At 35.3% G+C, this 13,720-nt stretch overlaps 1 protein-coding gene across 1 annotated transcript in view; it reads left to right on the top strand.

The window, feature by feature from the left end:
* Window positions 1–353: 353 nt before the first annotated feature.
* LOC149898716 (zwei Ig domain protein zig-8-like) overlaps window positions 354–13,720 on the top strand; it is a 32,498-nt gene continuing 19,131 nt past the window's right edge. Inside the window, exon 1 of the mRNA XM_090114823.1 lies at window positions 354–429. Within this exon, the coding sequence (XP_089970949.1) occupies window positions 354–429 (76 nt within the window). The remainder of the gene's footprint in view (window positions 430–13,720) is intronic.

Here is a 13,720-nt window from a genome sequence, read left to right as displayed (position 1 = left end):
AACATAAACTATATTGCACTTATAAATGTATGTAATTTATATGATGTATGTGTTTGTTAAGAATTGGTTAATGTATATAAAATGTATTAACACTACACAACTGCGCCAAAAACTGAAAGCCATTTTTAGTAACAAAATATAATACAGTTTAAAATATAACAAGAACAAATCGTAGTCAGTTTATTTCTCTTTTATTCAATGTCCAAACATATAATTTATCTATTATTACTATGGCCAAAGATATAGTTACTACTATGCTGTTTATGATAATTTATAAATAATATGTTATCTTTCAGGTACTGAAGAAGCTGGCCAGATGAAATCTATGGCTCCCGCGTCCAGGGGCTGACAAAATGTTGCCTCCTGGTTTGTTTATATTCTGCTCTCTGCTGACGAGCTCATTATGTGTTATAGCACCGCAAATACCAGGTTTGTGATATTTAATTTCCTTATAACCGCACTGCTTAGGGTAGTGACCCTGCCTTCGATGTCGTGGGTTCGATTCCCACCCAGGGAAAATATTTGTGTGATGAACATCGATGATTGCTCTGTGTCTGGGTGTTTAGTATCTTCTATATCTGTATATATTTCAAAGTATAAAATATTATGTATGTTTATCAGCCATTTGGTTTCCATAACACAAGCGAAAAGCTAAGTATGGGATCAGATCGTGCCGTGTGTGAATAATAGCTGTGTTTTACCTGAAAATAAAACACATATTAAATACTTACCTATATTTGAAGCTTACTTCATTAAGCTTACTTCATTGAGAAGGCACCTAGCTTTTTCCGCCTATTTTTCCCTCTCTTTCTGTTGTATGTATGCTATCTCTCTCGCACACCTCTCCACCAGGTGGCGGGGCGCACGATAATGTCGGGCGCTGGATGTTTTTCATTGAGTCGAAATCCACAACAGGTGGACGTTAAGTGTAAGCTTCAAATATAGGTAAGTATTTAATATGTGTTTTATTTTCAGGTAAAACACAGCTATTAAACACTTGACCGTAATTTGAAGCTTACTTCATTGAGACCTGTTTGTTACCCACCTGGTGTACAATATATGGACGCCAATGTGAATTTGAATACATAAGTAATTACTTATTTCTTTATTTGAAAGAGTAAGGTGTGCAGATAGTATACCTACCAATAAATCACACAAATTTTTATATTATATAATATATTAACAATCCCAGATGAAAAGTTAATCAAATAAGAACCAAAAAGTTAATCATAATGATTAAAAGTATTAGAACTTATGAGATTGGTTCAAGCGTACCTTAGTTAACCTTTTGGGCTTGAAAAGTTAAAGTTACTATAATTTTCACTGTCTTTAGCGTAAATCTGCGAAAGCGCCAGTAACGACTTTCAATTACGCATTTATATGTTACTTACAAAAAGAAGCAACAGCTGATCCCGACGAGGCAAAAATACCTCAGACTCAAACCTTTATTTATTCAATTAGAACTCTGCAGAAGCATCATTGAATCATCTTAACATGGAATTACCAAATGTCTCAACTCACACAGTTTTAAGTTTTAACCCAACCTGCTACAAGCGGACAAGAAGAGACCTTGGTCCTTACTTTTGGGGTCAGAAGTAAATTTAAAAGGTCACCCCTTGAATAAGGCAATAAAAACAGGTAAATGGTTTAAATTATAATACAGATTTTTAACATCCAACTAAACCGTGCGGTATCTTTTAATGTTTAGAGCCAACGCCATCAATCATAATCTAAACATGGCTGGTACTTTCAGTACAATGCATGAATTATTTATTTAAAACTGATAGGTCATAAACTCTGTACTGGAAACAAATATACTGAACTCAAGAGACTAAAATGATAAAGAGCTTATCTGTGTCCCAAAACTGCAATTACTACAGCTAAGTACGTTACTTTTAATCAATTCGGTTTTAAGATATAATTATGATTTACATCAGAACTTATATACCGAAAGTCACGGGACTACATAACGTGACTTATTTATAATAGTGTTTGTGCAACACTAGGCAGTCAACAGCTATATGAACGTCAGATAGGAAAAGAGCCAAATTTATCCAGTCAGTAATAAAGGATTTTAACAGCTATACTTATTATAATTCAACCAACTACTACTAGCTACTCCGTACGTCTTTTGGATAGACGGAGGCAAATAGGATTTTTATTCCAACTATATCATTTGATATTTTGAAAATGTACTCCACATTTTCATACCGTCAGAGTCATTTTGCAGATTATAGTGGTGCAGCACTGAACACTGTCTATTAGGTGGCTGGTGCTGCTGACCGGGCCTTCAGTTCCGCTTTCCAGAATACCTTCACCCTTCTAGGTGCTACTACTACTGAAATAACGGTACTCTATCGCGTCGTTCAGGTCTCTAACTGACAGGATTTCTCATATTATCGTAACAACCTCGCTCGTTCTAACGAGAACAAATTATCGCCAAGGAATTCTGCTGCAGGGTAATGGCAAGAGAGATTATAAGCTTAACTATGCATTATTATGTTCAGGAATATGGTGGATTTTGAATACTATCGTCGTCTGAAAGTATCTCCTTTCGATTAACTTCATTAAGGATGCAGATCTGATCCCATCTTTGTTCCGTAGGAATGCTACGACAGTCTAAACGTTACGAACGAAATATAGTCGGTTGTTCCAACATCCGTAATATGGCTAGCCTACCTTGCTAGCCCTTGATTGTAACTGCTACCAATGCAGGCATTGCTCTCGTGTTGTCCACAGTTGTGCGAGTGCAAAAATGAAGAACTGAGCTCGTGGGGAGCTATGTCCAATGAATCTGTGTTAAGATTATGATAGTATAGGACAGTTAGCTGTGGATGTGAAGACAGGACATTACTTTCTTCATCCGTAAACACGCGAGGCAGCCACACAAGCCACAGCAAGAACTAAACTAGCAAAGTTTAGTTCGCTTACCAGACTTATATTTTAAAAGCCGTATAGTCTGTACCTACTGCATTTCTTTTATTGCCCCCCCCCTCAAAGCAAAGAAATGAGAAGTCATTTGGCAGAGCTTTCTCGTTAAGGGTAGGGGTTCCAAGTAATATCCAATAATAAGAGGCTTTTGTTTGGATAGATTGACTTTCCGTTATTTATCCTCTCTCCTATGTAACTCAACAGTCAGTATTCTCAGTATTCGTTGAGTACTTAAACGTTTTACGTAGTTGTATATAACTTTATTATACAATATAATAATCCTGGTGGGATGTCAAGAAACTTGTCAAACAAACGATTATCCTAATCCCTCAGCGATTTATTGTTTGAGCCCTGAAGAAAAATCTCATGGGTGCAATAATGAGGTCAAATGGGTTGAAAAACGAGTCAAATAAATTGCCTACAAGACCGAGCAACTAAAATAGGCCTATGAGAGGTCAAATATACGTAATCAATCGTCATTTGTTACATTCAATCGCTTTGCGATTAAAAAATCTCTTCCGATGTTTTTATATGAAAATTGGTCGGCTAGTGCCATTGAATGACGATACCAAACATACCGTTGACACAAGGCTTGGTGACAATCCTCGAAACCACCGCCACAAATCATCTGCGAGATGATATTTGATCCGACTCGCCTTCCTTTGTTGTGAATAGGCTTTACATTGGTAAATACGATTTGTTCAATTCCAATTTCCATAATTGGTAAACCAATGGTGGTTTCCTGATTCCTGAAGCGTAAACTTTTAGGATACGAAGTATCAATTTCATGCGCCCATTATTTGATGTCTCTAACCTTTATTGTATTTATTAGGTCTTATTACTACACTGCCCACTGTGAAGTAGATTTCAAAACCTTTTTCTGCCTACCTTAGAAGAGTGAAGATCCGATACGGTCATATCCAAAACTTCTTTCGTGGGTCCTCGTTGACGAAAGCAAATATCTATGATCATTTTAATGATCAATCCTTTGTATATTTGCACCAATCGCCATCAAAGCCCCGCGAGGGCTGATATATATTTGCACCATATCTCCGTGAGGTACTGTTGTAGTCAAAGCCCCGCGAGGGCTGATATATATTTGCACCATGTCTCCGTGAGGTACTGTTGTAGTCAAAGCCCCGCGAGGGCTGATATATATTTGCACCATTTCTCCGTGAGGGACGGTTGTAATCAAAGCCCCGCGAGGGCTGATATATATTTGCACCATCTTTTCCGTGAGGGACGGTTGTAATCAAAGCCCCGCGAGGGCCGATATATATTTGCACCATTTCCCTGCGAGCGACAGCTGCGCGAGGGATGTTTGTAACTAGAAATAAGTAGGGCCTGCCAAAAAATGCTTAAGAGACACCCTGCGAGGGTGGATTTGACCTGGCTAACCCCTGCGAGGAGTAGTGGCCACATTTATGTATTCTGCTTCGAGCAAGAATACACCTTAGTGCTAATATAAAATTAGCAGTAAATAATCATTTAAATAATATAGCAATTAACAAGGTCCTTTAACTTATTTTCCAATGTTAGCGACAACTGTCCAGGATGAATTAATAAGAATTGATTTGACCATGGTAATTAATTATTATGTTAACTAACTATTTAATAAATTCATAATTCAAATCAATTCACTAAATTTTAAAATGAACTTCGATTCATATTTATTTTTGTTCATGCAATCGATGTAACATTTAGTTGCTTTATATCCGTTAACATTCCTTACGAACGCAACCATACCGTCGTAGGACGTTATATTTTAATTGAACAAAATAATCTCCACTCACCCGCAATTTTTTACTTTTTGTCAAGGTGTACAAGTTTATAATATTATTCTAAAACGTTAGAAGTGAATTGTAAATCCTTTGAAATAAATGTATCTAAATCTTATTTATATTAAGGTATCTCGATAATTATTATACGATAACCCTTTCAGCACAAGTTCAGTAAACCAAAGAATTTAATTGTAAAATTTTGGTACTTACTCGTTTAACAAAAAAGTTGCATCATTTGAAACATAGGAAACGTAATTTTCAATCAAATTAGCCGTGTGTAATATGTCTATTTTCACATAAAAACGGATCAGAATAATACTCATAAAAGGACACGTATAGACTACGGATAGTTTTGAATGTGTGGTACATTCATGGTACGTATCTACTATACATGAGCGAATTCCATCATTATTCAGTTGAGCGGTAACTCCCGTACGATTTATAAAATAACTAGCGGTCCGCCCCGGCTTCGCCCGTGGTACATATGAAAAATAGATGTTGGCCGATTCTCAGACTTATCCGATATGCACAGAAAATTTCATGAGAATCGGTCCACCCGTTTCGGAGGAGTATGCAGACTAACATTGTGACATATCACAACATGTTCTGACATGTCGTGACTTCTTGGAGCTGACTCATCTCGTTCGATAATTTTTAGTAATAAACTATGATAGGAATTCCGAACCGTTCCTAGCGATAACGACAATGTAATAAAGTCGTAGCAATGGATTGTATGCCTGTAAAGCTTTGAGTTGGCTCATATCCATACTAAGTATTAATTGTAATTTTTCCACGAAAAATTCACTTGTAACCTTGTAATAAAAACACATTATTAAAAATGAAATAAAATATTAAAAATATCTATATACAAGAGAGGGTATTTGATATATCTAGTAATATCAAATAATCACAAAAGTAATATTAACGATTCGAGTAAAGCCGAACGGTAACACCGTTAAAAAAGCTTTACTCACAGTATTAAAAATTCAAATATTAATTAGTACATATTGCATAATGAAATATTTCAAAAGAAAAGTTACTATTTCAAGTAAAATGTAACGGTTGTATCGTTAATTTTAAATATCTTTATTCATGCTATTAAGTATTTAAGCATATTGAAAAATAAACTATTGCTGAAGGATTCATTAAAAACCTCAGCATTTTAAATAAAGTCCAACGATTATACCGTTGACTTTAAAGATTTTTACTCATTTTTAAGTAAAATATTATTAGAATAGATGTAAAAATAACTCACTGTACCGATCCGACGGGATACACTTTTTAACACTTTTAGCACTTGCTTTAAGCAATACTTAATACTTAATAGCACCAAGGTTGTAGTCTTGTAGACAACCTTCTCGCGGCGGAAGCTAGACGCCAATGAAAAACATCCAGCGCCCGACATTATCGTGCGCCCCGCCACCTGGTGGAGAGGTGTGCGAGAGAGATAGCATACATACAACAGAAAGAGAGGGAAAAATAGGCGGAAAAAGCTAGGTGCCTTCTCAATGAAGTAAGCTTAATGAAGTAAGCTTCAAATTACGGTCAAGTGTTTAATGTCCTGTTATTTGTTTTTATTTATTCAACTGGACTTCCTTCAAAAGCTATTTTGTGGCTAAACATTTAAAGACTAGGAATCTTTGTATTATCTATAACTACTACTGAGCTACTATAATAGCTGTGTTTTACCTGAAAATAAAACACATATTAAATACTTACCTATATTTGAAGCTTACTTCATTGAGAGAAGGTACCTAGCTTTTTCCGCCTATTTTTCCCTCTCTTTCCGTTGTATATATGCTATCTCTCTCGCACACCTCTCCACCAGGTGGCGGGGCGCACGATAATGTCGGGCGCTGGATGTTTTTCATTGAGTCGAAATCCACAACAGGTGGACGTTAAGTGTAAGCTTCAAATATAGGTAAGTATTTAATATGTGTTTTATTTTCAGGTAAAACACAGCTATTAAACACTTGACCGTAATTTGAAGCTTACTTCATTGAGACCTGTTTGTTACCCACCTGGTGTACAATATATGGACGCCAATGTGAATTTGAATACATAAGTAATTACTTATTTCTTTATTTGAAAGAGTAAGGTGTGCAGATAGTATACCTACCAATAAATCACACAAATTTTTATATTATATAATATATTAACAATCCCAGATGAAAAGTTAATCAAATAAGAACCAAAAAGTTAATCAAATAAGAACCAAAAAGTTAATCATAATGATTAAAAGTATTAGAACTTATGAGATTGGTTCAAGCGTACCTTAGTTAACCTTTTGGGCTTGAAAAGTTAAAGTTACTACAATTTTCACTATCTTTAGCGTAAATCTGCGAAAGCGCCAGTAACGACTTTCAATTACGCATTTAGATGTTACTTACAAAATGAAGCAACAGCTGATCCCGACGAGGCAAAAATACCTCAAACTCAAACCTTTATTTATTCAATTAGAACTCTGTAGAAGCACAATTGAATCATCTTTACATAGAATTACCACCTGTCTCAACTCACACAGTTTTAACCCAACCTGCTACAAGCGGACAAGAAGAGAACTTGGTCCTTACTTTTGGGGTCAGAAATAAATTTAAAAGGTCACCCCTTGAATAAGGCAATAAAATATCAAAACAGGTAAACGGTTTTAATTATAATACAGATTTTTAACATCAAACCAAACCGTGCGGTATCTATTAATGTTTAGAGCCAACGCCACCAATCATAATCTAAACATGGCTAGTACTTTCAGTACAATGCATGAATTATTTATTTAAAACTGATAGGTCATAAACTCTGTACTGGAAACAAATATACTGAACTTAACTCTTAAGAGACTAAAATGATAAGGAGCTTATCTGTGTCCCAAAACTGCAATTACTACAGCCAAGTACGTTACTTTTAATCAATTCGGTTTTAAGATATAATTATGATTTACATAAGAACTTATATACCGAAAGCCTCGGGACTACATAACGTGACTTATCTTCTTATATATAAAAATGAATCGCAAAATGTGTTGGTAAGCGCATAACTCGAGAACGGCTGAACCGATTTCGATAATTCTTTTATTATATTCCTTGAAGTACGAGGATGGTTTTTATGTAGAGAAAACGTAAGTACCACGAGCGAAGCCGGGGCGGACCGCTAGTTTATAATAATAGTGTTTGTGCACAACACTAGGCAGTCAACAGCTATATGAACGTCAGATAGGAAAAGAGCCAAATTTATCCAGTCAGTAACAAAGGATTTTAACTATAGTTACTTTATTCTAATTCAACCAACTACTACTAGCTACTCCGTATGTCTTTTGGATAGACGGAGGCAAATAGGATTTTTATTCCAACTATATCATTTGATATTTTGAAAATGTACTCCACATTTTCATACCGTCAGAGTCATTTTGCAGATTATAGTGGTGCAGCACTGAACACTGTCTATTAGGTGGCTGATGCTGCTGACCGGGCCTTCAGTTCCGCTTTCCAGAATACCTTCACCCTTCTAGGTGTTACTACTACTGAAATAGCGGTACTCTATCGCGTCGTTCAGGTCTCTAACTGACTAGGATTTCTCATATTATCGTAACAACCCTCGCTCGTTCTAACGAGGATAAATTATCGCCAAGGAATTCTGCTGCAGGGTAATGGCAAGAGAGATTATAAGCTTAACTATGCAATATTATGTTAAGGAATATGGTGGGTTTTGAATACTATCGTCGTCTGAAAGTATCTCCTTTCGATTAACTGCATTAAGGATGCAGATCTGATCCCATCTTTGTTCCGTAGGAATGCTACGACAGTCTAAACGTTACACTGAACAAAGAAAATTGCCCTGAATATAGTCGGTTGTTCCAACATCCGTAATATGGCTAGCCTAAGGTTAGTTATCCCTTGATTGTAACTGCTACCAATGGAGGCATTGCTCTTGTGTTGTCCACAGTTGTGCGAGTGCAAAAATGAAGAACTGAGCTCGTGGGGAGCTATGTCGAATGAATCTGTGTTAAGATTATGACAGTATAGGACAGTTAGCTGTGGATGCGAAGACAGGACATTACTTTATTCATCCGTAAACACGCGAGGCAGCCACGGACAGCGATATAGCAAGAACTAAACTAGCAAAGTTTAGTTCGCTTACCAGACTTTGTCATGTTTTAAATGCAGTATATCCTCTGAATAGCATTGCATTTATGACTATTGATAAACTTAATTCACCCGTAAACACGAGAAGCAGGCACGGATAGCAAGAACTAAACCAGCAAAGTTTAGTTCGCTTACCAGACTTATATTTTAAAAGCCGTATAGCCTGTACATTTCATTTATTGCCCCCCCCCCCCCCCCTCAAAGCAAAGAAATGAGAAGTCATTTGGCAGAGCTTTCTCGTTAAGGGTAGGGGTTCCAAGTAATATCTAATAATAAGAGGCTTTTGTTTGGAAAGATTGACTTTCCGTTATTTATCCTCTATCCTATGTAACTCAACAGTCAGTATTCTCAGCATTCGTTGAGTACTTAAACGTTTTACGTTAATAGTTGTATATAACTTTATTATACAATATAATAATCCTGGTGGGATGACAAAAAACTTGTCTAACAAACGATTATCCTAATCCCTCAGCGATTTATTGTTTGAGCCCCGAAGAAAAATCTCATGGGTGCAATAATGAGGTCAAATGGGTTGAAAAACGAGTCAAATAAATTGCCTACAAGACCGGGCAACTAAAATAGGCCTATGAGAGGTCAACTATACGTAATCAATCGTCATTTGTTACATTCAATCGCTTTGCGATTAAAAAATCTCTTCCGATGTTTGTATATGTAAATTGGTCGGCTAGTGCCATTTAATTACGATACCAAACATACCGTTGACACAAGGCTTGGTGACAATCCTCGAAACCACCGCCACAAATCATCTGCGAGATGATATTTGATCCGACTCGCCTTCCTTTGTTGTGATTAGGCTTTGCATTGGTAAATACAATTTGTTCAATTCCAATTTCCATAATTGGTAAACCAATGGTGGTTTCCTGATTCCTGAAGCGTAAACTTTTAGGATACGAAGTATCAATTTCATGCGCCCATTATTTGACGTATCTAACCTTTATTGTATTTATTAGGTCATTTACTATACTGCCCACTGTGAAGTAGATTTCAAAACCTTTTTCTACCTACCTTAGAAGAGTGAAGATCCGATACGGTCATATCCAAAACTTCTTTCGTGGGTCCTCGTTGACAAAAGCAAATATCTATGATCATTTTAATGATCAATCCTTTGTATATTTGCACCAATCGCCATTAAAGCCCCGCGAGGGCTGATATATATTTGCACCATTTCCCCGTGGGGACGGTTGTTATCAAAGCCCCGCGAAGGCTGATATATATTTGCACCATGTCTCCGTGAGGTACTGTTGTAATCAAAGCCCCGCGAGGGCTGATATATATTTGCACCATTTCTCCATGAGGGACGGTTGTAATCAAAGCCCCGCGAGGGCTGATATATATTCGCACCATCTTTTCCGTGAGGGACGATTGTAATCAAAGCCCCGCGAGGGCCGATATATATTTGCACCATTTCCCTGCGAGCGACAGCTGCGCGAGGGATGTTTGTAACTAGAAATAAGTAGGGCCTGCCAAAAAATGCTTAAGAGACACCCTGCGAGGGTGAATTTGACCTGGCTAACCCCTGCGAGGAGTAGTGGCCGCATTTATGTATTCTGCTTCGAGCAAGAATACACCTTAGTGCTAATATAAAAATAGCAGTAAATAATCATTTAAATAATATAGCAATTAACAAGGTCCTTTAACTTATTTTCCAATGTTAGCGACATTTAATAAATTCATAATTCAAATCAATTCACTAAATTTTAAAATGAACTTCGATTCATATTTATTTTTGTTCATGCAATCGATGTAACATTTAGTTGCTTTATATCCGTTAACATTCCTTACGAACGCAACCATACCGTCGTAGGACGTTATATTTAATTGCACAAAATAATCTCCACTCACCCGCAATTTTTTACTTTTTGTCAAGGTGTACAAGTTTATAATATTATTCTAAAACGTTAGAAGTGAATTGTAAATCCTTTGAAATAAGTGTATCTAAATCTAATTTATATTAAGATATCTCGATAATTATTATACGATAACCCTTTCAGCACAAGTTCAGTAAACCAAAGAATTTAATTGTAAAATTTTGGTACTTACTCGTTTTAACAAAAAAGTTGCATCATTTGAACATAGGAAACGTAATTTTCAATCAAATTAGCCGTGTGTAATATGTCTATTTTCACATAAAAACGGATCAGAATAATACTCATAAAAGGACACGTATAGACTACGGATAGTTTTGAATGTGTGGAACATTCATGGTACGTATCTACTATACATGAGCGAATTCCATCATTATTCAGTTGAGCGGTAACTCCCGTACGATTTATAAAATAAAATCACAACATGTTCTGACATGTCGTGACTTCTTGGAGCTGACTCATCTCGTTCGATAATTTTTAGTAATAAACTATGATAGGAATTCCGAACCGTTCCTAGCGATAACGACAATGTAATAAAGTCGTAGCAATGGATTGTATGCCTGTAAAGCTTTGAGTTGGCTCATATCCATACTAAGTATTAATTGTAATTTTTCCACGAAAAATTCACTTGTACCCTTGTAATAAAAACACATTATTAAAAATGAAATAAAATATTAAAAATATCTATATACAAGAGAGGGTATTTGATATATCTAGTAATATCAAATAATCACAAAAGTAATATTAACGATTCGAGTAAAGCCGAACGGTAACACCGTTAAAATAGCTTTACTCACAGTATTAAAAATTCAAATATTAATGAGTACATATTGCATAATGAAATATTTCAAAAGAAAAGTTACTATTTCAAGTAAAATGTAACGGTTGTATCGTTAATTTTAAATATCTTTATTCATGCTATTAAGTATTTAAGCATATTGAAAAATAAACTATTGCTGAAGGATTCATTAAAAACCTCAGCATTTTAAATAAAGTCCAACGATTATACCGTTGACTTTAAAGATTTTTACTCATTTTTAAGTAAAATATTATTAGAATAGATGTAAAAATAACTCACTGTACCGATCCGACGGGATACACTTTTTAACACTTTTAGCACTTGCTTTAAGCAGTACTTAATACTTAATAGCACCAAGGTTGTAGTCTTGTAGACAACCTTCTCGCGGCGGAAGCTAGACGCCAATGAAAAACATCCAGCGCCCGACATTATCGTGCGCCCCGCCACCTGGTGGAGAGGTGTGCGAGAGAGATAGCATATATACAACGGAAAGAGAGGGAAAAATAGGCGGAAAAAGCTAGGTACCTTCTCTCAATGAAGTAAGCTTCAAATTACGGTCAAGTGTTTAATATACAGTTTTTATTCCGAAAATTTACAAAATGTTATGCCAGGGATGAAATGTACACATCTTTTACTCACACTTTATATGACTTGCTTAAGTTTCAAAGTGTTACGAATAAAATCTATAAATGTTATGATTTCGAATGCATTCACACTTCCATGACTAAGTTTGACACGAATTCCAAACTTTTATATTTTTGATACTCGTCCAAAATGTTTCAGATAAAATATTGCTGGCTCGTATTTTCATGTTTATTTTTAATGATGGTATGAAAAGGAAAGATCAGACGTGGTCAAGATAAGCTAAAGTTTAATTTAAAATATGCCTAGAGGCTGTAATCAAGTTTAGGCAAAAATTGTTTATAAGGCAAAAGCCAAAAGGTTATAAATATCACGGGAAAATAATATAACTCTCTATCAGCCAATCCTTTTCGAAATCGGTTAAGAATTTTACATCAATAACCATCCAACACACAAAAATCAAATCTAAACTAAGACATTCATGAGATCTGTATCAACTGTGGTATCAATGTCCAAATAAATATATTTCAAAATATAAGAAGAATTTTTATTCAAACAATGTTAACTGACGTTGGAATAATCAGCAATAAATTTTATTTCAAGTTCATTCCGATTCTTTCTTATTACTACGCTGTGTTTGAAATAAATTAAAGAAATACTTCTTTATTTTAAAGTGAATAGGAATTAATATTATTATTCTTTGACATTCAAAGTCTTCATTTAAACATAGACTGAACTAAATTGTACAATTTTTGAAAATACAAAACTAACTTATTCAATTTTGAAGACGACACTTCACCTAAAGTTTTCTACGAACCAGTATTTGTTACAAATTTTATAACAAAAAATGTGGAAACAGAAGTCAAATAAAGGGTAGTTAGCTCCAAGCATTTCTCGTAAGGACACGTGTGTCGTACGACTTCCGTGTTCCTAATATACTCTGTTTAAAGAATGTCTGCAAGATATTTTAATAATAACAAGAACAATGTCACAGTAGAATTTCGTGTAACAACCGGAATGGGAACAGTTGCTTTGAATTTGTTCATCTGATAACGAGGTACGCATACTTTTATCTCTAACAAATATTCAACTTTTATATGACAGTGTAGTACATTTACGAAATAACTTTAAACATTTTGAATAAGGAGTTTTAGATGCGAGCGTTGAAAACGTACGAGGAAGCATAAATTAATCATGTGTTTAATATTACAGTTTTTATATCATTTATGTGTGAAGTTGATTAAGTATTTAGACCAAAATCAACAATTAAAAATGTACTGTGTCAGTATTTAAAGATGAGGCTATTAGATTTATTTTATCTACCTGGATTGATTTTTTATTGAAAGTTTGAAATAGTGTAGATATCGATTCTTACTTTAAAAGCACATTTTTCAAAAGATCACATTGATGATTGATGATAATAATTAATACCAGACCAATTAAATTCCAACCCCACGAAGTTGTCTACTACAAATTCTCCGCGCTCCGAACGTCGAAACGCGTAGTCTGTGAGCAGCCTAATAGCTGACAGCATTCCTTAAATGCTCTTTTCATAATATCAGTTGGTATTGCTATTCTCAATTTCCTTGCCAGTGTCGTCTG

This window comes from Colias eurytheme, chromosome 22, assembly GCF_061535395.1.
Source record: "Colias eurytheme isolate Ceu_HAF_F1 chromosome 22, ilColEury1 Martin Lab GWU primary, whole genome shotgun sequence".
In the NCBI taxonomy this organism is placed as follows: domain Eukaryota; kingdom Metazoa; phylum Arthropoda; class Insecta; order Lepidoptera; family Pieridae; genus Colias; species Colias eurytheme.
The sequence above is the reverse complement of the archived record's forward strand: the minus strand, read 5'-3'. Positions and strand labels throughout refer to the sequence as shown.